Here is a 24,874-nt window from a genome sequence, read left to right on the forward strand (position 1 = left end):
GCTCCCCGGCCGAGGTGCTCGCTGCTGTGAGGGGTGGAGCCTATGCAGTCCGAGGTTTTAGTTGGTGAGACTGTAGGGTGGGCTCGGCTTCTCGGCCTCAGTGCTCAAGTACGCAAACAGGATTTGAATTTGAAAACACTGAGCCTGGGCCCGGCGGAAGGTACCCCCAGCGGATTCCGACCTACGGAAGCCTGGGAGGACCAAGCTTCCAGAGGCCGCCGAAAGTGTGCCGGGCAGGGGTGCGAGGCTGTGCGGTGCCTCCTGGTTCCCCCTGGTTCCCTTTGATCTTGGCGGACGGAGCCTCCCCTGGCTCCCCTGTGTCCAAACTTCGTAGTCTCCGGCTTCTTCCCTGCTCCAGGAATCGCCCAGCTAGACTTGAAAGGGTCCAAGGCAGCCGCAGGACCTGCTGTACCTGCTGTACCTGCTGCCGAGCCTCGGGCCTGGCCCCTTCCGCTGGGATGGATGGGCTTGTGCGGGAGATAAACCTCTCCGCGCCTGTCTCCTCTTTGGCACCGCGGGGGTTACACCTGCCCATCCCTGGATCTGTTGTGAGGTTTAAGTGGGAAGCACCCGTATGTGGTGCATGTTAACCCCCGTCTTCTGAGTCTGGAGAACTATAACCCCGCCAGGAACATGGGAGACAAGTTTGTTCTGGCCCAGAAAACTGCGTTTTCCCCTCACTCTTGCTCATCGACCGAAAAAGACTGTCCCTAACTCACGATTTTTCTCCGTCAGTAGTCCCGTGAATTACGGTCCTTCCCCTGCCCTACGTGTCACGTGTTGAGAAGTTTGGGGCTCAATCATTGAAACGTTTACTGAGCACCTGCTGTTCGCAGCAAACTGTTAAGACACCATGCTCCACACTAGAGATTAGCATGAGTAAGACATGACGTTGCACTGGAGGAGCCCTTGGACCAAAGATGACCCCAGAGACCTACCACCGCCTAGTTTAGGGCTTATAGATGTAGAGAAGAGTTCTGTTAATTCAGTCAACATTTTCCGAGCCGCTGTACCTGCTAAAGTGCCGAGGACAGAGGTGGGTTAGAAACTCGGGGAGGAGACGATTTCAATACGAGGCCATAATAGAAATACTGGGGGGGGGGGGGGGGGGGGGCGGGTTATGGGAGCACCAAATAAAGGGCGGTGTGCTCTGCTGGGGTGTGTGGGGAGCAGGGAGAGTGGCTTGAGGTGAGTTGAATACAGGAGTGGATAGCCCAGTAAGCCATGGAAGTCAGTTTGGTAGGCACTCTGGTATCTTCTATATGTTATGAGTATTTGCAGAAGAGATGTAATAAATATTCAAGAAAAGAATGGCAAGTTTCTGCCGGTTCATTTCTTCAGCCTTTCTAGCAAACTCATAGGAGCAAAGGATGTAACAGCTGGGCAGATCATATGGCCTGTCGACACAATACCTCCTTTTTGTTTGGTTTTGTGTTGCCTTTTCTTTTCAGACTCCTCAAGAACCAGGGTTCATCAGCTCAAAGCCACCTGGGGTCTTTGCCCTCCCGTCTTCTCTCTCTTCAAACAGGGGGTTTGAAGCCTTGTCAACAGGAAGTGACTTCCTCGTATCACATACAGTCTTCTGTTGATTCTCTCCTTGCAAAAAGGTCAGTGCTGGGTCTCCCTTGTAACTGAATATTCCCCGGAGCATCACAGCTATGCCCGAGTTTCCATATGTAGTATGTTCAGGTCAGATCTGGTTTCCCCTTTGATGGTTTCAGGGCCTTTGTATTTGGATCCGAAATCCTTTTAGCCTTCTTTCTCGGGTGTTATTAATGGCACTACTGCTTACCGTGTTGATGATACTCAAACACAGGTTGGAAAAGGTCCAGTGTTTAATGACCACATCTTCATTGCTGGGGCCATTTAAATAAGTTCCTCAATGTGTGTTCGGTGTACCTAATAACAGATAACTGATAACAGAGTGCTACCAACCGGGGGATCTCATTTTCAATGTCAGTTACTTATGGGGAAAAATGAAACTGACTGTGACCCTTGCCAGCTCTCCTTAGTAACGTGGTTAAGTCCAGGGTGTTTACAGTCTGTTGAATCCCGGCTCCATCGTGACGGGTCCTTCGGCAAGTTATTTTATTGTTCTAAGTATCCGTTTCCTCATCTGTGACACAGTAGGTACCAGCACGAAGATTCGTGTGTACTGATTGCTTAGCCTGGTGCCTGGCACGGAGTGTGCGTTCAAGCAGGTAGTTAATATACACTACTGCTAATGTGTGCTTCCCAGGCCTTCCAGATCCTGCTCACCTCCTGGTCCATTCGTTATTCCCTTCTCCTTGGGCCCCAGATAGGATTCTTGTGGCCATTTTCCTTTTGCTTGCGCTCTCCCACCTGAGCGTGGGCAACAACCATGCCTTAGCAGCTCCCCAGAGCCTGGCAGGTAGCAGAAATCCCATTACCCAGTTTTCAACTTGACCCTTGATCACAGCTAACTGGTCTTCACTGCAGATACACATCCCTTCCTCTGAGAAGCCCCTCTCGCTCCTTTCTGTAGTAGTTCTGCAGAGTTCTCACGAGGCCGACCCTGTCCTAGCAGAGGACACAGGGCCCAAACCAGACCCGTCAGCCCCTGGGACTGAGGCTGGGGCTGCTGGGACGGTAAGCTGTGAGGTCAGTGTGGCCTTTGGGGCTGGCACCATAGAGACCCATGGAGGAAGTCCGCCTAGGGAGGAAGCTCTGAGATGCACGCCAAGCCAAGAGGTAGCATTTTTGATAGCACTGTTCCAACTCCTGACTCCAGCCAAGGCCTGGTTAACCTAGTTAAGAACACGAGCTCTGAGGGTGTCTAGGTGGATCAGTCGATTGAGCATCCTGCTCTTGATTTTGGCTCAGGTCATGATCTCACGGTTCATGGGATGGAGCCCCGTGTTGGGCTCTGCACTGACAGCATGCAGCCTGGTTGGGAGTGTCTCTCTCTCTCTCTCTCTCTCTCTCTCTCTCTCTCTCTCTTTCCCTCTCTCTCTCTCAAAATAAATAAATATTAAAAAAAAAAGAGAGAGAGAAAGAAAGAACATGAGCCCTGGAGCCAGCCACCTAGCCCTGGCGTTACTGACTTTGCCATTACTGGCTGCTTCAACCTTGGGCAAGCCACTTCTCTTCTGCCTTAGTTTCCTCACTTGGAAAAGTGAGTTAAGAATGGGTTACGGATAGTATCTACTTCATGGGATTGGGTAAAGATCAAAGTCTTGATAACATGCACAAAGTGCTTAGAACAGTGTCTGACCCAGAGAGAGCTCTCGATAAGTCCTACCTGTTGTTATGAATCCATTGCTGAGGCATCACAGATTTCTGAGCCAAGAAAACCAAAACTCATTTTTATTATTTTTTGCAGTTTATTTATTTTTGAGAGAGAGAGAGTGCGAGCGGCAGAGGGGCAGAGAGGGAGACACGGAATCCGAACCAGGCTCCAGGCTCTGAGCTGTCAGCACAGAGCCCGATGCGGGGCCCGAACCCACAAACCGTGAGATCATGACACGGGCTGAAGTCGGACACTCAACGGACTGAGCCATCCAGGTGCCCTCAAATCTCATTTTTAGAAAAACGAATGCCGTTTAAGTGGTTTTGTGTTACCTGCAGCCCTGACAGCAGACTAGAACAGCTGTGTTCTCCCATCAGGCCACGTGCCTGCCCCACTGGCCCAGAGATGGTGAGCACGTCCAGGAATGAGCTCATGCAGAAGGGAAGTCAGTGTGAGTCTGACAGCGCTGTGCCACCCCAGCAGAAGGGAAGCCCCCGGAGAACCTCTAAGGACACAGGCAGTGTGCTGTGTTGTGGGATAGGGCGTTGGGGAGAATGGTACAGAAGCCTCCCCAGGCTGCCAGTGTGTCAGGCAGCAGGGAGGTGTTCGTCTTGAACAAAAGATCAGGACAGGGAAAAGGACCGTTCCTCAAGCTAGAAAGAAAAGGAGGGGGTGGCGGGGGGCGGGGGCCGGTACTGGCCTAGAGTGGGAAACCTGGGAGGTTGGAATCCTGTGAAAGCGTCCCCAAGCACTCCTGACATTTCCCGATGTGTGGCAGTTTGGGAGGAATGTTTGGATCCGTTGTTCTGTGCAAGAAAAATCTCTTGTATTAATTGCTCACATTTAAATTGAGACTCATTGGTCGGGGGGCACCTGGGGGGCTCAGTCGGTTAGGCGTCCGACTTCGGCTCAGGTCGTGATCTCGTGGTTCGTGGGTTCGAGCCCCGCATCGGGCTCACCACTGACAGCTCAGAGCCTGGAGCCTGCTTCCGATTCTGTGTCTCCCTCTGGCTCTGCCCCTCCCCACTCGTTCTCTCTCTGTCTCTCACTCACTCACTCTTTCTCAACAGTAAATAAATAGAAAAAAAAATTTTTTTTTAAATTGAGACCCACTATCAGGCTTGCTCACCTAGAGAGCTGAGGTGCGTCCTGACCGACTACCTCCCAGATGCCCAGAGTCCTCTAGGCTGTTAACGCCAGTCTCGTCATTGACGTGACCCGAATCATGCAGTGCCTAGAATTTGGCCTGTTAATGGTGTGCATGTAATCTAATAAAACAAACTCTTTTTTTTTTCTTTTAAGAAAGCCCCATATATATTTTTTTAATGTTTTATTTATTTTTGAGAGAGAAAGAGACCACACAAGTGGGGCAGGGGCAGAGAAGGAGGGGGACAGATGATCTGAAGTGGGATCCACGCTGACAGCGGTGAGCCTGATGTGGGGCTTGAACTCATGAACCATGAGATCATGACCTGAGCTGAAGCCAGGCGCCCAACTGACTAAGCCACCCAGGCATCCCCCCCCCATATTTTTAATACAATATTTTGTCTCATATTATCATGCATTTCCAGTAAGTAAAGAAACTTAGATGCCCTAATTTATTTATCAAGAAGGCATTTCTTGAAAGCTTAGTTAGAAGAAGGGATACAGGATAAATATACTCAGAAATCCAGTAACCACAAAGTACATAAATTGCATAAAACTATGAAAAAGCCTTTCTGGTCACGTGATCCATTGTGGAAACCACTTGGAAATCCCTGGCCTGGACAGTTTTTTAAAAAGCTTTACATGGAATATATTTATAATGATGAGCTAAATTATTAGTGCTAAGAAAAGGCAGGTGGAAATGAGGCAGGGGAGGGGTCCTGACCAAAGGAAAAATTTGACCAGGAGAGAAAAACTAAGTTCTCAAGGTGACACCAGAGTTCAGATCCTGATTCTGCTATTTGCTATGTGACCTGGGGCAAGTCACTTAAGCTCTCTGCATCTCCTCATCCACGAAATGGGTACAGTAACACCCCCCTCCTAGGTTTGTTGAAAGATCTGTGAGGTGGATAGATATGGATACAGCGGCAGATATAAAGGGCTTAGCGCTGTGCCCGATGTAGAGGATGAAGACTCCGTAAAAGGGAACCCCTGTTATCGGGGAAGGGCAATCTCGGCAGCTGGGGAAGGCAGCCTGGGAGTGGTCAATACCAGTGAGGCAGCAGCAACTGGTAGCTGGGCAGCCTTGAAGGGGTGAGCCTGGTGGCCTTCCCGTAGGAAGAGGTCAGACTGTGGAGCGGCACAGACTGTGGATGGCCGACCGTGACCAGCACCTTACATTCCCTTGATACAAGGATTAAACCATCCGTTTGGTAGTTTCATTGGAATTGCTGATTGCAAATCCCTAATTTGTCAGAGCTGAAAGGCCCCCCAGCTGAGCTCGGGTCTCTGCGGGTAGCCTTGCAGCTTATGCGATGGAGCATGGATTTGAACCCAGGCAGGTTTGGCCTCAGAGCCTGAGCTCCCATGCTGAACGGATTCTGATGACTCAGTGTCTCAGGACATAAGCTACAGGGAAGTCAGAGTGCCCGGGGCTCATTCTTGCCAGATGCTGGCTCCAGGAGGGGAGAGTGTGGTGACCCACCTGCCCCTCTCCCACCCACACGCACGGCAGACGTTGCTAATCAACGGCAGCGTTTCTTACCCTCCCTGAGCGCCAGGGGAGGGCCTCCAAATCCCGAAGAACACCAGAAAATTACCCCCGATTGACTCGTGTGAGCGGGTCAGATCACATCTAGTTGCGGTACCTGGCGTGGAGTCTCCGGGCCTGCCAGACGATAGTGCAGAAATGCGGGCTGGGGGTTGCTTGTGTGCTGGTAAGAATCTGCCTGTCATTCCTTAAGAGACTCAACACACGCGTCCTGATGTTCTGAAAGTCCCAAAAGCACATTTTGCACAGAGCCCAGAGGGAGCTCCCACCTCCCCCCCACCCCCGCCCCCCACCAACCCCAGGAAAGTGGGGGTGTTACAGGGCGGTGCTGGAGGGTGACTCCTCACTCGCAGGGGGTCGTTGGACTCCGTACCCCTCCTTGGGCATCACCCCCAACACCACGGCCACGGCCCCTGAGGAATCCTCGCGTTAGACAAAACAAGAGGGAGGAAACTCCAGCCTTCCAAGATTGGCGGTGGAGAGCGGGTGGGGAGCACCTTTTGCGAGGCCACATCACGAATCACAGCCCCCGGGGCTCTGACGAGGCTGGAAGGAGACCTGGTACCAGGTGCGGACACAGCCGGGCACCGGGGGCCCTCGAGAACGGTGCCTGCGGTCGTGACAGTGGTTTGGAAACCCCGGTCTCCTTAACCCACGATTCTCAGACTCTTTCAACTGTTCAACCATTGAACAGTCCCAGAGACTTCTCTCAGATCGTGGGATGCCAGGTGCTTTCGTGGAATATCATGACATGTGGATAAATTAGGTGCAAAATAGCCGAGCGCGGTAAAAGTTTCCACCCACTCTCCTAGCATCTGAGCTAGAATTGCATGCATGGTGACAAAAGCCAAGAGGCTTAAGATTTTTTAGGCAGAGACATCTTAAAATTGAAAACGTTTTGTTGCCTTTTTTTTGTTTGTTTTTTTCTTCTGACACCTGGAAGAGGGATCGCCATTTCCATTTTAGCTATAAAATAGCTCTCTGTTCAGGATGAAATTGGTCAGAGCAGGGCTACCCTATAACGTTACCATTAACATCCTGACGCAAACTCGATGCCGGGTCCCCAGAGCAGTGCTCTTGGAAACTACCCAGGGGAGCTGAGGCTTTACCTACCTTTGATCTACGGTGGGGAAATCTAATATATGGGCCACCGCGAGCCTGCAGCCCAATTCGGCCCGAGGTCACCAGGAAGGCAGAGCAGCAAAGGTAATGTTTCGGGAGCTCACAATACCCGCTCTGTGGCCAAAACAAAGGCCTGACCTTCCGAGCCACGTCTGACCTTTCAACTCTGACACATGTATTTACTCAGCAATTACAACTTAAACTACCAGAAGGGCAGTTCAGTCATTTATACCAAAGGGAAGGAATTAAATAAAGCTTTCCTGGATCCCGTAACAAAACAGCTGGGCCGAGCTTTGCACTCAAAACAAAGAAACTTCTCTTGCCACCAGTGGATGTGACTGCTTTGTACCCAAGACAGAGAGTTAGAAGGCGGGTCTGAGCCCAAATTGCAGAAGTTGGAAAACCTAATAAGCGGGCTGAGCAAGATCTTGAGTTTCTGTAAATGCTAAGAGGGCAGTGGTAGATTCTGTAAGAGGCAGAAACTGCTGTGCCGCCGTGACCTCACTCAAGACCAGTCTGCTGTGAGAACTTGGAGACGTCGTTCTCTACAGCGTGATAATCTGGCGGTGACCCCCAGGGGCTTTACTTAACAGCACGGGATAACAGAGCCGTTTGGAGAAGAGAGACACAGAGATGGAAGTTTGCGAGGTGCCAGACCTCGGTGCGCTTTCGGGCAAAGCCAACTCACGTACCCTCATCCACTGAGGGAGGCCGTGGAAACCGGTGAAAGCATCCTGGAAAAGCTCCGGGCTGCGCGTCGTCAGGGTGGCACGCACCCGACGAGTCCGTGATCCCAGCAGAAAGGAGGAAGTACTGTGTCTGCACCCGGAGCCTTAGAGAGGATGCCGATTTCGACGGGGGACAGCAGAGTGTGGCATCAGCAGAAGAATGGAGCGATGCTGTGCATCACAAAGCCGGCGCAAACTCCTACTACGAGGCAATGTGGCGAATCTCACGGAATGTTGGACGAAGGAAGCCAGACACAAAAGGCCACGTGCCGCCGCGTGATTCCTTTTACATAAAGTTCAAAACCAGGCCTGGCCGATCCATGCCGCCAGAAGTAAGGATGTGGCTGCCCTCGGGCTAAATAGTCTGTCTCTTTGAGTTGGGCAGTCACGGCTCGGGTGCCTGCACTTTGTGAAATTGATTGGGATTTAGATTTTTATACCTTTCCATATATATACTTTAGTGGAAAGCTTACGTTAAAATCATTCACTCATCTAGGTTTGTTGGGCAGTTTTATGATCGCATCTGTGTCCTGGAAAATGTTGACACGTGCATCGTAAACCAGAGCGTCACTTGAGAACTGAAGCAGATTCGCTCGTCTCGCGGCCGTGCTCCCTGGTTTGGCCGCTGTGGCTCTTCCTGCCGGGCCCGGTCACTTCGTGCAGCAAAAGGCCAGGCGCCTGGAGGATGGGGCCCGTCTCCCAGAGCCAGAGCGTCGGACCAGCCTTGGCGAACCTTCGGGTACTCAAAGAGGAAGTATTTGCGGACACCTACTATGTGCCAGACACCTGTGTGCGGTATTTTAACTCCACTCTGTCTACCCAGGGAGGTCAGTACAGCAGGTGAAACCCCCGAGATTCAGAGGCCAAATAACCCGCCCAAGAGGGGCCCTTGGCTAGTAAGACACAAAGTCGGATTCAGCGCAGGTCGGACTCCGACACAGGGAGCCCCGCTGACAGCTGTCACCTCATGCTGCCTCCCCCCCGGGTGGGGGTGGGAGCCTGCAGGTGACAGCAGGGGCAGTGGCAGGAGGAGAAAGACCACCTAATACAGCAAGTTCCAGAACCACTCCAGCGGGCTCCCCACCCCAGGCCCACATCCAGTATACCAGTACACCCTCGGGACATTTTACCAGGCTTGCCTCGAGGCTGTTCGTCTCCCCGTCCCTAGAGCCAGCACAGAGCCTGGCCCAGGGTGGGCCCTCTGGAATTACCCCCTTAGTCCCTATGACCTGTCACGGTTTCAGTGACAAGAGGTGCAGAACCGTAGGCACCGGGGCTAACGGGAGGATTCAGGTCCAAACGCATTTGTGAGGAAAAGCATCAGTGCACGCAAGACAACGTCCCCCAACAGAATCCCTTTAAATGTGAAATCCCGCCACGGGCTTGTCAGATTTCCTCTTCTGACATCGAGAGCGGCACAGAGGCACGCTCTCTGTTACCTATCAAATGTGAAATAGAACGTGCCCTCTTGGGCTCACTGCCTAGAAAAGAAACGTAGAAGGCCTCTTTTAGCCATCTCTTGAAAGCTCGGTTGGAAGAAGGGGTAAAGGCTGAGTCCGTGCTGAGCTCCAGTAACCACAAAGGACAGGTAAATGTGTAGACTATGCCTTTTCTCTTACCTTGGACGCGTCTAGTAATTGACCTCGTTTCCTTCCACAAGGGAGGACGTTACAATCTTAAGAGCGCTGTGGTGTCACGGTTCTGTATCCAGGCACAAGTCAACAACGTACAGTTGCCTACTTAGTGCTGGAGTCCAGCTTGGTCTGGACAAAAAAGAATACCACCAGCCAGGAGGATCAGTTTTCAGCGGTGGAGTAAAGAAGGGAGATGCAGTCTCCATAGCTTTCCCTTGATGGAAAGGAATTGGATAAAATCTCTGATCTCTGAACACCTCCCTCATTCAGCTGCAAAAGTGCTATCCAAAAACCAACAACCTGTATCAAAGACTGCTTCCTCCCCCCACCACCCCCGCCAATTCCTAGAGATCTGTTTTGGAGAAAGACAGGTAATTACAGGCTAGTGAGATTCTCCAAGTAAATTGTTTCAGTGGGAACTGGGCAGCTCAAATTTTAACTTTGAAAGAGAAACGATATGTTTAGAAAGATGAGAGCCTCTCAAAGATATCCGTGAAAGTCTGCAGGCCCGTAAAAAGGCTATTAACCTTGACTTCTAGCAGCGTATTCTCAGAAGCACCCTGTGAGGCGGGTCTAAACAGAGAACTAGGAATGGGGTCCCTGGAAGCCCCTCTCCTCAGAGGGGTCACTTTCTTGCACCATGACAGCAAGCCACCCGTGCTCGCCTGAAGCAAAGCCAGTGTGGAGAAACCGGAGTGATTTGGCTGTTTTTAAACGTTCTCCACACAAATGCCCCTCTGCCCTCAGCGGCTGCTTTCTTTATTCTCTGGCTGCTGCGTCAGCCCACGTTCCTCACCTGACCGCAAGATGCCTAGAGTGCCTGACGTTAAGGAGGGCCCAGCCCGGGACAGTCACGCATCTTAGAAGATACAGCCCATCTTCTCCCAAATCCTGCTGGTAAGCAGCATCATGGAAAACGGCTGTGCACACAGCTGACCAACGCCAGGCAGGCCAGGAAGGCAGGCGTCAGATTCGAAAACCACAGTGTGCCAAAATGCATCCCTGGCAGGTTTGGGGATACCCGAGGGCCAGACCCGGCAGACCCATGTGGACACAGGCAAGAATCTGGTAGAACGCAAACGTAACACTCGACTTGGGCACAGTGAAGGGGTAGAGCCAGACACAAATATCATTAGATCCGTTTCTAAAGTCCCTGGGGCTCCAATATTGTGTGAGCCCAGGTCAGGCAGGCAGCTGCCCAAACCAAAGGGTGGTCCCTGCGCAGGGACCTCGGGAATGGTCTGCGGACTGTGTTTGTAGCCAGACCCATGGGCACAACTGCTGCGCATTTGGGGAGCCCTTCCCACCGCCAGCTGCACGGTCTGCAATAAAGACCTCTCTCCGTGACACGGACCATCAGAATCGGAACGGCTGGCTTCATCCTCGTGGAGCTCAAGGGAACTGAGGTCACCTCCTCCGGCCCTGGTGCACGGGCACCGTGCTAGCCTTCCGGAACAGCAGCCAGCCCCATCACTGCCCTGTGCTAACCGGAGCCAGTCCTAACCGGAGAACCTTGGGGGGTAACAGCTGACAAAGGTAACAGAAATGAGGACCCTCCCATGGCATGGGTTTTAGTTCATTTTGTCACGTTTGTCCAAGTTTGCCTTAAATGCATCCTGGTAAAACTGATGGAAAATAAACATCAGCACAGACCTTGAAATACTGTGGAGTCTGCACTTCAACGTGGGACTCTGGGGAGTAGGTTCGCGCTGCGCCCCCCACTGCGCACGGGGAGGACAGGAGCAGGAAGTGTCCTGGGCTGCACTCAGGAGTCAAGACTGGGCTCTGCTCTGTCCTTGGGAATGTGGCCTAGGTCATTCCTCACTTTCCCACTTTCTCCTGTGCTCTCCAGAACATCTAAAGCTTCTCATGGCTCAAAACTTGTTACCAATAACCCCAACAGGAATCTATCTGCTGGCTTCAGGCAAGGTGCTGTGTACTTTACATAAATGAGTTCATTCATTCACAGCCCAAGAGGAACCTTCAGCATCCTGTCTAGATGGAGAAAGTGAAGTCCAGAGAGGTTAACTATCAAAGGACCAAGCGAGTCCAGGAGACAAGCAGACTCCTCTCGCTCATCCGGGGACTCAGAGGCTCAGACAGCATCTGTCTGCCTTTTTGGCCCCTCTTCCTGTTCATCCTCCCCTCCTAAGCCTTGTGAGACGGTTCCACGTTCCATCCTTGCTCTCTCCTGCAGTAGGAGGGATTAACGACAAATGTAACCCTGGCTAAAGGGACCACGCTCGCCAGCTTTTAAGGGACTTGTGGGCAAAGCCTGCTCAAGTATCAGCAAGAGGCACAACACAGCTCTCCTCCAGCACAGCACACTGGGCCTCAGAATACCATCTCTGAAAGCATCGCGATCCGCTCGGAGCCCCGGGACAGCGACACAGCTAAGTGATGGGTTCCGGGTCAAGTGAGTGATTTCCCTGCATGTGGTCACAGGCCACGCTCCCAGTCTGTCTCGGGCTGAAGAGGGACAGGGCCACGGTGCGGACAGGCCAAATACTGAAGACTGTCGCTGTGATCATTTCTGGATGAGATACTGTTAACTTACATGTTTTAACAACACAATAAACACACAAAAACCTCTAATTAAAAATGTAGAGAGGCGCTGCAATTAAATACTTTTTAGTTTAGTAGTAATTGTTTTTGGCTTGTCACATTTTTAAAAGATTTCCACCACATAAAAGCATTTGTTTTTTTAAGCATGTGTAACTGGATAGAACCAGACATGGAGGTTAATTTCTGCTCTGCTGCTTCTGCTTTTTTTTTAAAGTTTCTTTGCTTTGCGAGAAAGAAAGTGCAGGAGGGGCAGAGAGAGAGGGAGAGAGAGAGAGAATCCCAAGTAGGCTCCCTGCTGTCGGCACAGAGCTCAATGCGGGGCTCGAACCCACAACCCTGGGATTGTGACCTGAGCCCAAGTCAAGAGTCGGACGCTCAACCAACCACCCAGGCACCCCAAGAATATTTTTTAAAGTACAATAATTTTCACCACCACAGGTTTTGAATTTTGGATAAGAATATATTTTATTTTCTCATAAAAGTTCTACCAAAAATAGACTTTTTCTGTAACTTAAAAATACAGCTTTGAAAAAGCAATACTGGAGTTGTTGTAACTCATTACATGTTTTAGAAACAGCAGTGAAAAAAAATCAACAGAATGGATTCAATTTTTAAGTAGAAAAATGTTCATTTCAAAAGCTTGACTTTGTCCTTTACTAACTTGAAGGTGGGGCTCTTGCTGATCTTCTTGTTAAAGATGGTCAGGAGCTCCTCTTCGGATCTGTGGTGTTCCTCTGTCACCGCGTAATACTGAGCTAAAACCTTCACGGGGAGAAACAGTCATCAAGTGGGTGATGTGTCCTGAAAATGTACCTCAGAGTTCTTCCTTTAACCCAGAACTAGGCCAACAGTAAAACAGAAAAGAAACGCAGGTGCCGGTGACACGGGTGTGTCCTGCTCGTGGGTTCGCGCAGCTGTTCGCGCAGCACCCGCACGTGCAGCCTGTCACACGTCGACACAAAGTTAAAAGCAAACACAGAGGAACCACCGCTCTGGAATAAGCAAACGACGGCAAGACAGCAAGAACAGTAATTCCCAGGGGCGCCTGGGTGGCTGTCGGTTGAGCAGCCGACTTCGGCTCAGCTCACGATCTCGCGGTCCGTGAGTTCAAGTCCCGCGTCGGGCTCTGTGCTGACAGCTCAGAGCCTGGAGCCTATTTCGGATTCTGTGTCTCCCTCTCTCTGACCCTCCCCCGTTCATGCTCTGTCTCTCTCTGTCTCAAAAATAAAAATAAGCGTTTAAAAAAAAAAAAAATTAAAAAAAAAAAAAAAGAATAGTAATTCCCAAATTTAACACAGGCACCGTTCAGGCTAAGGAAGTGCGATGGGATGGGGTCCGATTCCCGCCCCCCGCCAGTCCCGAGGGGCTACTGAGCAGCTGGAAAATCACTGAGATCCACATCTGTAGTGTTTTAGATTAGGAAAACCAAGAACTGTACATCCTGAAATAAAGAAGTGGCTGTCCCCAGCTTCTGCACCTGCGTCTGTGCACCATACCTTTTTCCTTAGCTTTTTGATTGCTACTTCGTTGTCCGGGGCCTGTTTCAGAACTGCTTTAATAGTTCCCTTCCAGTTGAATTTACCTACAATATGAAGAATAATACGTAAAACATTTTATTTCGGTGTACCGCCAGAGGGATAAAGCAACCATGTGGGCGACACATATTTGCCATCCGGGAAATGAACTAATGACCCTGACCGTACCGCGTAGCAGGTGCTGGACCTGTCCGCTCGCAGTGGCCTACAAGCCCGACTCCCCTTCAGGACTCGCTCTCAGAGTGAGCGGGTCAAGTGGGCATCCCAAGTACCATCAGCTTTACAGGTGCCTGTAAAAAGGCACGGCTGTGTCCGATGAACTCACAAGTGTCCCTGAGGGTCCGCCAAGATCACGGGGCTGGCCAAGCATGGTGAGCAAGACATAGAGGAACAAAGGCAGCTCAGCCTCGGACGGCAGAGGACAGCCACAGACACGGGCTGTGACACCGGCTATCTTGCAGGCTCAAGGCTCATCTAGGGGACTTGCTTCCGGAAAGATGCAGCAGGTGTACTTTTGCCTGTTCTGTCTGCTGAGAACAGCCAAACCCCCGGAAGTCTAGTCAGACAAACCTAAGACGACTCTGAAAGAGGGCAAAAAGGCGGACCGGGTAGGGGCCTCGAGACTTGAGGAGTGACCTGGTAGTGAGCTCCCTGTGTTTTCTTTTTTGCTCCAGAGATCCCAGATTTGGAGCTCAAGAAGCTGGCAACCTGGAAAGCCAACAAAGGAAGCCCCAACAAGAGCGTGATCCTCCTCAGCGAAAGGCCAAGAAAGGAACAGCCCACCGAGACACAACTCCTCCACAGTCCCCACTCTCCTCCAGCTAAACACCTCAGAAGAAGTTCGTGGCTCCCACCCTCAAGGCCGTGATGAGGGAAGGCGTCAAAGAAGGCCGAGTAGGAAATCGGGACTTTCATCCATGCCGGCTGGTAACAAGGCCGTGGCCACGGTCAGTGGTGACCACGGGGGGAGCCAGAACTCCCACCCCACCTGCACTAGCAAGGAGTGCCTCCTTCAGGTGCCAGCGGAGGTCAGGTGGGCAGCCTGGTCTTCCCTCCCACCTGCTGTAGTGAGGTCTTGCCCCCGCTTCCCCTGCCAAGTCACGTGAGGAAGAGCCAGTTAAAAGAAGTTGAACTAAGACCCAGAATCTTCTAACCTGCGAAAATGTCCAGGTGCCAAGTGAAAACCATTCATCATTCCAAAATGAAAGTACTTCAGTAAGCAATTATGTGTACACTCAGAACAAGAATAGAAACAGCCAAAAAAAAAAAAAAAAAAAAAAAAAGAAGAAGACATAAAGAACCAAAAGGAAATTTTAGCACTGAAAAATATGGTAGCTGAACTGAAAAGCTCAGTGGACGGACAGAACGGAGAGGGGAGAGGAAAGAATCAGTCAACTGGAAGATAAAACAATAGAAATTACACAGTCTGAGCAAGAGAAAACCAAAAGAAAAAAAAGAACATTAAGAAAACTACAGACCAGTATCCCTCATGAATACAGACATCAGTATACCTACCAAAATATTAGTAAGTAGAATCTAGCAGTTAGGTAACACATAAGAAAATTATACACCACAAGAAAGTGGGTTTATTCTGGGGATGAAAGGCTGGTTCGATATTTAAACATCAATCAGTGCAATTCACATTAATTGCTAATGAAAAAAAACAATTACATCAATCAATGTAGAAAACGTGTGTGACAAAACTCAACACATTCATGATAAAAACTCTTAGAAAAATAGGGATACAGGGGAACTCCTCCAACTTTAGATAAAGAGCATCCACCAAAAACCTCCAATTAACGTGACTTAAAGTGAAAGATATAATGTTTCTTTCGATCAGGCACAGAGCAAGGCTGTCTGCTCTCATCACTTTTACTCAACACTGTGGTGGAAATTCTTGCCAATGCAAGAAGACAAGGCAAGGAAAGAGCAGTGCTATGGATCCGAGAGGAAGAAATAAAACTGCCCCTGTTTGAAGATGACGTGATTACCTCTAAAAAAAATCCCAAGGAAATCTACAAAATCATACATATTCTATATAATCACAGGAAGAGTTTTTGTAGATCTCAACAAGATTATTCTAAAACTTAATTCTGACAAAGAATAAAGCCTGCCCAGTTTCAAGACTTCAGATAGAGTTAAAGCGATCGAGACTGTGTTGGTAGGGGGCACACATACAGGCAAACGAAACAGAATCCAGAATCCAGAACTACACAAATATGCACAACTGATTTCTGACGAAGGTACAAAAGTGATTCAGTGAGGGCCTCCTCAGCAAACGGTGCCGGAATAATAGCACACTGATGGGCACAAAAATGAACCTTGTACTAAGTCTCATTCGTTACATAAAAATCAACTCAAAATGGATCACGGGCTTAAGATCAAGAGTAAAATGTTAAACTGTAAAACATTTAGAAAAAAAACACAGGAAAAAAACTCTTGGGGATCTAGGGTTAAGCAAAGAGTTCTCAGATTTGGCACCAAAAGCATGACCTATTAAAGGAAAAATGGACAAATTAAACTAAATCAAAATGAAAAAAATCTGTTCTATAAAAGATTGTCAAGAGGATAAGAAAGCTATAGACTGAAGGGGAAAAAAAACCTTGCAAACCCCACATCCCACAAAAGATTAGTATTTAGAATAGAATACATAAAGAACTCTCAAAAGTTAACAGTAAAAAAGAAAATCCAATTCGAAAATAAGCAAAAGACGTGAACAGACGTTTCAATATCAAGAGATATACAGATGGCGAATAAGTACAGGAAAAGATACTCAACATCATTAGGGATAAACAAAATCACCCGAGCTATTACCACATGCCTATCAGGATAGCTAACAACAACAACAAAAAACAACAACAACAAAGTACCACCACCAGACCCTGGCGGAGATGTGGGAAAACTGGGTGAGGCACACACCGCTGGGGCGATTATAAAATGGTACGGCCACTCTAGAAAAAGTTGGCGGTTTCTTTAAAAGCCAAACACGCAGTCACCACACCACATGGCGATTGCACTCCTGGACGTTTCTTCCACAAAAGTGATGTGCGTTCACATGAAAACCTGTACGTAAATGCTGACAGCAGCTTATTTATAGCAAGTGGAGGCTGGGCCTTCAAGAGAGGAGTGGTCAGACGAACGGGGGTACGTCCACGCCACGGGCTTACTGAACAGCAGAGGGACTGGATTACCAACACATGCAGCCACCTGGATGCGTCTCCAGAGAATAATGCTGAGGGAAAAGAGGTAATCTCAAGAATTCACATACTAGATGATGCCACTTAGGTAAGGTAACGTTCTGAAACTACAGAAGTACAGAAATGGTGAACGGATTAGTGATTGTGGGGGGCAGGCGGGGTGGCGGGTAAGGGCATGGCTATAAAAGGGCCCACAGAGGGCTCCCTGTGGTGATGGAAACGTCGGTCTCCTGACTGGGTCAGCGTCAGCACCCTGTGGAGACAGGATAGTTGTGCCCGCTGTGGCCCTAGCAGGAAGCTGGGCAAAGGGCGTGTATCCATAGGTCTCTATTATAATTTCTTACAACTGCATGTGAATCTACTATCCTCTCAAAACAAATTAAAAAAAAAAGGCCTCATGCAGCCCAATTTGGGAATGGGGGGGATCCAGGCAAAGAGGTGTAACCCAGCTCAGGCAGTTACTGAACCCCCATTAGTAAAGCCTCCCCTCCCGGGTGAGTCCTCGAGTCTGTTCTGCATCAGCAGGGCCCCAGGGAATGCTTCAGGCCGGAGGAAGTGGGGGCAGCTCTGTGGAGGAGGCAGCGTTTGAGGGGACCTTTAAAGGCCAGGAATTGGATTCTGACAGGGACACACTGGGAGACAGGGAGACAGAGACCCTGGGAACAAGAGGAGGTGGGGGGCGGGGCAGCTAAGTGTGGCGGGTACTTCCGGGAGAGTAATGAGGGGCAGGGGGGAGGGAAGCAGGGAAAGGGAACGAGGTCCCAGAGAGCCGTGCTGGGTGTATCTGCAGTTCCAAAGAGAATGGGTTTCCAGTCCAGACCATCTTCCCCTTAGAGCTAGACAGACGCTGCGGAGTGGCTCACACAGCTCCTTTCTCCCCTCTGGAGCCACCCCTCCCCGTGCCTCCGGAGGGGATGATCCGCCTGAAGGCCCCGGGTCACCTCCTCCCCCCACACCCTCAAGGGCAGACGTCTCCAAAGGATGGCGGCGATACCTTTTGCAGGAGCCCCATGGTTTTCCGGTTCTCCACCCTCAGAATGTCCCGAGAGCTTCCTCTTTTTCTTCTTGGTATCTGCTTCATCTAGGAAAGTAGAAAGAGTAAACGCGAGAACAAGATTTTGCATTTATGACAGCGGCTGCCATTTAATGAACGCCACGCACGGCCAGGCCCGGTGCATCCGCCAGGAGGACCCGCTCCCCAGGCACCCAGCACCGCGGGCTTCTCCACCTCGGGGTCAGGTGAGCACACGGCGAGTGGACGGGTGCCATCACCTGCGCCCGGGTTGGCCCGATCCCAAAGCTTATGCTCTTTGCCTTACTTGTTCCAAACGCGAGGTCTGACGCAAATTCACTGCTTTCCGACCCTTGTACCAGAGCCCAGAGCAAACGCCAGCCACGTACCGTCCGCGTGCTTCTTTCTCTTCCCGGGCGGCGGCTTCGTCAGCTCCTCCTTGGCGTCTCTGGCTCCGTCCGCCGCCCCCTTGGCCTTGCCCCCCTCGCTCTGGCTCTTCTCCCCTGCAGAGCCCGGGGCCTGCCCTCCAGCCTCCTGATCGGCCTCTCGCTCTTGCCCTGTTTTGCGCTTCTTAGGCTTCTGACCCCTTGAATTCTCCTGGTGGCCTTCTAATTTTAGTTCTTTCTTCTCTTTTTTTCTATTCTTCTGCCTTTCTTCCTTCCTTTCTCTTTTATTCTTCTTCACCTCTGCTTGCTTTTCCGGGGTGTCATTTGTCTGGGAGGCTGGAACCTTCGTGGAAAGTTCTGCGCCGGGCGGGTTGGCCCCTTGCTTGAGTGGCTGTCGGTCCTGCCCCTTACTGACCGGTTCCTTATTATTAAGCAAAACCGAGAGACACATAAATACTCATTCCAGACATTCGTGCACGTCATTAGCAGGTATCTACTGAGCAAACCGTTCCAAGAAAAATGTCTACTACTTACCATTTTACTGTGACCGCCTCCCCCGCCAAGAGCTAAAACGTAGCAGTAAACATATCAAATGGGAAAAAAACCTTCCCCCCAAGCCCACACCCCACCCTGCATTTCATAGACATTTTCCTTCCGCTGGGAAAGTGAAGAATCCTTATGTCACTTAAGCTAGACCTTTAACTTTGGCTCACTCTCCACCTTTCTGATAGAAGATGAGCACATTGGTGTGGCGGAAACCACTGGATTTATGCATCTGCAGACCTGGGTTCGAGCACCAGCTCTGTTAATTCCGAGCCGGGTGACTCAGGGCAAGTTATTTATCTGCTCCGAACCAACTTCCTCACTGATAAAATGAAAGGTAGTGGAATGAAAGTCATATGGTTCATGGGCGAATAAAACGGAAAGTTATGTCATGTGCTTAGCAGCTCACGGTGCTGAGTAAGGACGAGTAGACCGAGGATGCTTAAATAAGCCACTTCCAGGAAAGGTTCTGTAAACTCTGGAGCACTGGACCAGCACAATCTACTCACTGAGAACAGAGGAACTGCCCTTGAGGAAGGGATGTGGGACACCTGGATGGAGTGTGGACCCGCAGAGTGGGAAGCATGGGGCACAGGGAGCCACAGAAAGCTAGGGAACCACAAGCCACACTCTACCTTATTCAAGCCAGTGCACAGATCCGACTGAGAACAACGACCCCAGCAAAATGAGTGCCACTGCCGGCTGCACTCCCTGACCCTGAATCTGTGCTGGTCTCTATGTCAGCCCCTTCTCAAGGATGACCCCAGCAATGTCCTGAGCTTCTGGTGAGTCCTAATGCGTCTGGATGGGGCTGCTTCGGGTGCGGCGGGAACCACCGGATGTCAGCGCCCAAGACCCATCTCCGTTAGTTACCAGCCAGGTGACAGACCAGTCACCTCCAGTCTCCTTCATCTGGGAGAGTAGGTCTCAAGGAGGGAGCTACTGTCCCCCAAACTGAGCCAAAACAAGGACTGGCTTTCGCTCAAGTACAGACGCTCTACAAAGGTCACGCCTCACTCAGTGCTCAACTCCGGGCTGAGAGCACAGCGTCTGCGTTTCCCCAGCAGGTCAGAGACACCAGACAGGCCAGGCGCATGGCACGAAGGCAGGCAGTGGGCTCAGAAACAAAGTCAGGAGGAAGAAGCGGCCCAAGTCGCCTGACTCCTAGCCTACAATTTCCTTCCTAGCTTATGGGAAGGCACTGTTATGACCACTGAGAGCCACACGCCTCAACCCACCTTCGGCCCCGTTCAGACCAAGTCTCTAGCTGGGGCCTCCCCTCCGCACCCAGGGAGAGGGACACACGCACCCCATCTGGCAGCTACTCGGTGATGGGTAGACAAACTCATTGCCCATATTCTGCTTCGTTCCAGGCTCTCCTCAGAGACACCTGCACCGACCCTCTTTCCTAACAGAGCCCCTCCTCTCGCCTACCGTTTCTCCTAGGGCTTCCGCGCCCTGTCCTGCCATCAGGGCCGGGACCTGCATACGCCATCATCTGTCCCGCACTGGAACACAGCTCTGTGAGGGCAAGACTTTGGCCTCGTTACAGCTGTGTGCGCGGGGACCAGGCACGCTGTCCCGGGGCACAGGAAATCCCCCCCCAACCAGGAGCAGAGAATCCAGGGCCTCCGGCTGGATGCCCAGCACATAGTAACGGGAGGGATGAACACCAGAGGTGTGTACGGACGGGGCCACAGAGCCGTCCGCACCACTCACACTGGGTCGTGCCGTGAAGGTCACAGGGCAGAGGCAAAACAAAAGCCGTGTTTTACAGAGCTCAGTTGGCCACGGGCTGCGCACTGATTATTCATTGACTTAATATGTTCACAGCTTCGAAAGGGAAATCAGAAACAACTTTAAAAAAAAAAAACTCTGCAGTGAACGAAGTAATCCCAAATCTTTGATTCTTACTTACAATAATGGAAATAATCCTTAAAAAACAGTACCACCGAAACGCTAATCAAACGACTGGTCACAGGGCGTGCTCCGGCAGCACACGTACTAGAAGACCGCAGAGAAGCTCAGCGGGGCCCCTGAGCAAAGCTGGCACATACACGACTGCTTATGAGATTCCAAAGGCCCAATCTGTCTGTTCTGGAAGAGCCACGACAGGATAGTTTCACCGTTTATTCCAATTTGCTGCCCAAACTGTTCTCTCTATAAGTCAGTCAACTCCTGGCACGGTGAATAGAATAAAAGATGGTCAGAAAACCCCACTGTCGGGGGCACCTGGCTGGCTCAGTTGGTGGAGCACACAACTCTTGGTCTCGGGGTCGTGGGTTCAAGCCCCACGATGGGTGTGCAGCCTACTTGGGAAAAAAAAAAAAAAAAGGGAAAACCCCATTGTTGTTTTTGAAAACTGCTACTGATTTCAGTCTACAGATGGGGTAGAGGCTCCAAAGAGGAGCAAGGTGCAGGTGAACTAATGGGGAAATGTTTTTAATTAACAACGTCACCAAAAGGAGGCCACACGGTATCAGACCAAGACTCTGCATGTGCTCCACACCGAGGGGTCTCTCAGATGGAACCTGACAGGCGGCGGATGATTACGCCAGAGGGATTCCCACTCCACAGAAGGAAGGAGACAGACGCGCATCGGATGCCCACAAAGCCCGGGCACGAGGAGGGATGCTTCCAGAGCCTCGGCTGCTTTAATGCATGTATGGCGCCTTCTGTGAACCCCTCGCCTAAAGGAACCCCCAGTTACTCCCTATGTCCTCACGGTTTATTTTTCTTCCTGGCTGTGTCACTGCCTGAGCTATTTTACGGTGTTTGTTCAGGGCCCAGCACGAGATCAGTCACTAAGTCCCAAATCGGTGCATGAGTTGGACTTCTTTAAGTCTTCTTTTCTTTTAAGACTGGGAAACGGAGGCTCAGAGAGGTTAAATAAAGTGCCCAAGATCAAACGTTTGGCCAACAGCACAGCAGGGATTCAAACCAGGTCTGTCAGACACCCCAAGTTCCTGCTCCTTCCTGTACATCCCACTGCCTGATTTCTAAGCAAGCCATTTCACGTTAGCCGGTACCATTATCAAACATTGGATTAAATACCTTTCTCTGCACAATAAGGAAATCTTCTCTGCAGTGCATTCAGTTTATTCTTTCCCATAAATGAAGGCACAAAGAGGCTCTCTGAAAAAGAAGGCTGTCTTGACCTCCAAAAATAAGACATTCCCGTTCATTATTACCAATCATTTTTGCCACACTACAAATCTGAAATTAGATCTGACTTACGTTGCCAGAAGCTTCAGAAAAGATACTCCACACCTGCTCCAGAATGGACTCATTATGAACTTTTAAACTGTTCTTCATCCAGTTCTGTAAGGAACAGACACACAAAAAAACCTGACTTGTCCCGTTCTGACAGGTGCCCGCAGGCTCAGTCACTGGGCCACGCCATCCCCTCCATCCAGGGAAGGCATATCCCATCCATACCTGAAATTTCGCCTTTTTCCTGGGAACGTTGTCAAAACCACTAATTTGCTCTAAAAGTTCCCTCACTTTGGGGCTCACGTTGGGTCTTTTTATTAATTCATTAATTTTCTATAAAAAGGAAAATAAAACAAGTAATAAACAACTGGCACAAGAGTTTCACGAAAGCCAGGTTAAGTGTCCTTCTATGGCTAGAGGTTTTGCAGTTCAAGGCCAGATTTTGTATTCATGTCTATGCTTACGCGTTCACCATAGTGCCAGAAGTGCTAGCCAGAGCAATTAGGCAAGAAAAAGAAATAAAGGCATCCAGGTTAGAAAGGAAGAAGGAAAACCATCTCTGTTCACAGATGATTTCATCTGACATGTAGAACACACTGAAGATTCCACTAAAGATCCCAGGAGGACCAACAAATTTAGCCACCATAGGACTCAAAATCCACACTTGAAAATTCAGGTCTAGATGTCATACACCAACAAGCTGAGAAGGAAACTGAGAAAACAATTCCATTTACAATAGCATCAAAAACAATAAAGTCCTTAAAAAACTTAATCATTAAGGGGCTGAAAGACTTGTACACTGGAAACTATAAAACACTGAAAGAAATGAAAGAAGACACAAATAAATAAAAAGACATCCCGTGTCTGTAGATTGGAAGACTTAATATTAAGAGGGCAATACTAACCAAAGTGACTGGTACAGATTTAAATGCAATCCCTATGAAGATCCAATTGACATTTGGGTTGGTTTGTTTGTTTGTATAAATAGAAAACTCCATCCTAAAATTCACATAGAATCTGAGGGGACACCAAATAGCTACAACAATCATGAAAAAGAACAAAGTTGGAGGTCTCATTCTTTCTGATTTCAAAGCTAGAGTAATCAAAAAAAAGCATGGCACTGGCATAAGATGGGCATGTCAGCCCATGCAGTGGCGAGCCCAGAAACAGACCTCGCCTATATGGGCAAATGGTTTTCAAAAAGGGTGGCAAGACCATTCCGTGGGGTAAGAACAGTCTTTTCAACAAATGGTGCTGGGGCAAACGGATATCCACACGGAAGAGAATGAAGTTGAACTCTTACCTAACACTACACATAAATATTAACTCAAAATGGATCAAAGACCCAACCTGAAGAGCTAAAAGCATAAAATCCTTAGAAGAAAACAGAGGGGGAAAGTGTCATGACAGTGGATTTGGCAATGACTTCTTGTTCTTGTACATGACACCAAAAGCACAAACAGCAACAGCAAAAAAGCAGGACTATATAAAAATTAAAAAAAATTTTTGTACATCAAAGACACTGTCAACAGTGAAGAGGCAATTCACAGAACAGGAGAAAATATTTGCAAATCGTTTATCTGATAAGGCATTAATATCCTGAATATTTAAAGAACTCCTACATCTCAACAGTGAGAAACAAACAACCTTGGGGTGCTGGGTGACTCTGTCAGTTAAGCATCCAACTTCAGCTCAGGTCATAATCTGTGGTTCATGAGTTCGAGCCCTGTGGTGAGCTCTCTGCCGTCAGCACAGAGCCCACTTCAGATCCTGTCTCCCTTGGTCTCTGCCCCTGCCCCGCTCACGCTCCCTCTCTCTCTCAAAAACAAACAAACATTAAAAAAAAAAAAATTAAAAAATGGGGAAAGGGCTGGGAACAGACATTTCTCCAAAGAAGATGTACACATGGCCAATAACACATGAAAAGATACTTATCATCATTATCACTAGGGAAATGCGAATCAAAACCACCCCGTCATACCCCCTTGGACGCCTATTATCAAAAAAACCGCAAAGTGCTGGGGAGTATGAGAAGGAACCGGAACCTTGTGTGCTGCTAGCGGGAGCGTAAAATGGCGCGGCCGTATGGAAAACAGGAGAGCGGTTCCTCAAAAAGTTAAAAAACCCAGCAATTCCACTTCTGGGTGCACGGCCCAAGAGAACTGAGAGCAGGGACTCCAACAGATATGTGAACATCCGTGTTCACAGCAGCATTATTCACTATAGCCAAAGGCTGAAGCAACCCAAGTGTCCACCAACATATGGACGTATAAACACAACGTGGTCCGTCCACACAACGGCATGTTGCTCGACCTTAAATGGGAAGGACATTCTGACACCTGCCACAACACTGACGAACCTGGAGGACACTGTGCTCAGCGAAATAAGCCAGTCACAAAAGGACAAACACTACATGATTTTGCGTATATGAAGTCCCTAGAGCAGTCAAATTCATAGAGGCAGAAAGCGGAATGGCAGGGTCCAGGGGCTGGGGGCGGAGGGCACATGAGGAGTCCGTGTTTAATTTAACGGGGCCGGAGTTTCAGTCTGGGAAGGTGAACAAGTTCTGGCGATGGACGGCGGTGACGGTTGCACAACAGTGTGAATGTCCTCAACTGTGTACTTAAAAATGGTTAAAATGGTAAACTATGTCGTGCTTAACTTGCCACTTACCACAATTTTCTAAAATCTTGGAAAAAAATATACACAAGTGATCAAAAGAATCCGACGAAAATGGATATTATCCAGACCAGGAAATTACTTGAGGACCAAGACACGAAGATCGAATAAATAAGGTCTGAAGTAGCAGGAACAGAACAGGGATGAGACCTAAATTAGCAACCTTGAGAAGATGCTTATGGCAATATCACTGAAGGCAGAGGAAAAAGAGAATTATTAAAGTTAAGGAAGTGACCGTACACAAGAAAAACGGTCCTCGATGAGCCAAGAGAATGAAACACAGAGCGCAGGACGGTGTCCCTGCATTAGGAAAGA

At 49.6% G+C, this 24,874-nt stretch overlaps 1 protein-coding gene and 1 long non-coding RNA gene across 5 annotated transcripts in view; one reads left to right on the plus strand and one right to left on the minus strand.

Annotated features, from left to right (window-relative positions):
- On the plus strand, window positions 1–14,344 carry LOC122238125. The gene is made up of 3 exons (XR_006217091.1): window positions 1–1,036; window positions 1,452–1,607; window positions 14,204–14,344. It is a non-coding gene; the product is annotated as an uncharacterized LOC122238125 (long non-coding RNA).
- LYAR (Ly1 antibody reactive) overlaps window positions 12,434–24,874 on the minus strand; it is a 21,794-nt gene continuing 9,353 nt past the window's right edge. For all 4 annotated transcript variants that reach the window (XM_042984942.1, XM_007075767.3, XM_042984944.1 and 1 more), the window contains 6 exons: window positions 22,106–22,213; window positions 21,905–21,988; window positions 18,128–18,545; window positions 17,721–17,807; window positions 13,491–13,576; window positions 12,434–12,756 (listed from right to left, as the gene is read on the minus strand). In XM_042984942.1, the coding sequence (XP_042840876.1) occupies window positions 12,622–12,756; window positions 13,491–13,576; window positions 17,721–17,807; window positions 18,128–18,545; window positions 21,905–21,988; window positions 22,106–22,213 (918 nt within the window). In that variant the 3' untranslated portion in view covers window positions 12,434–12,621. The remainder of the gene's footprint in view (window positions 12,757–13,490; window positions 13,577–17,720; window positions 17,808–18,127; window positions 18,546–21,904; window positions 21,989–22,105; window positions 22,214–24,874) is intronic.

This window comes from Panthera tigris, chromosome B1 (genome assembly GCF_018350195.1).
Source record: "Panthera tigris isolate Pti1 chromosome B1, P.tigris_Pti1_mat1.1, whole genome shotgun sequence".
NCBI classification, from domain to species: domain Eukaryota; kingdom Metazoa; phylum Chordata; class Mammalia; order Carnivora; family Felidae; genus Panthera; species Panthera tigris.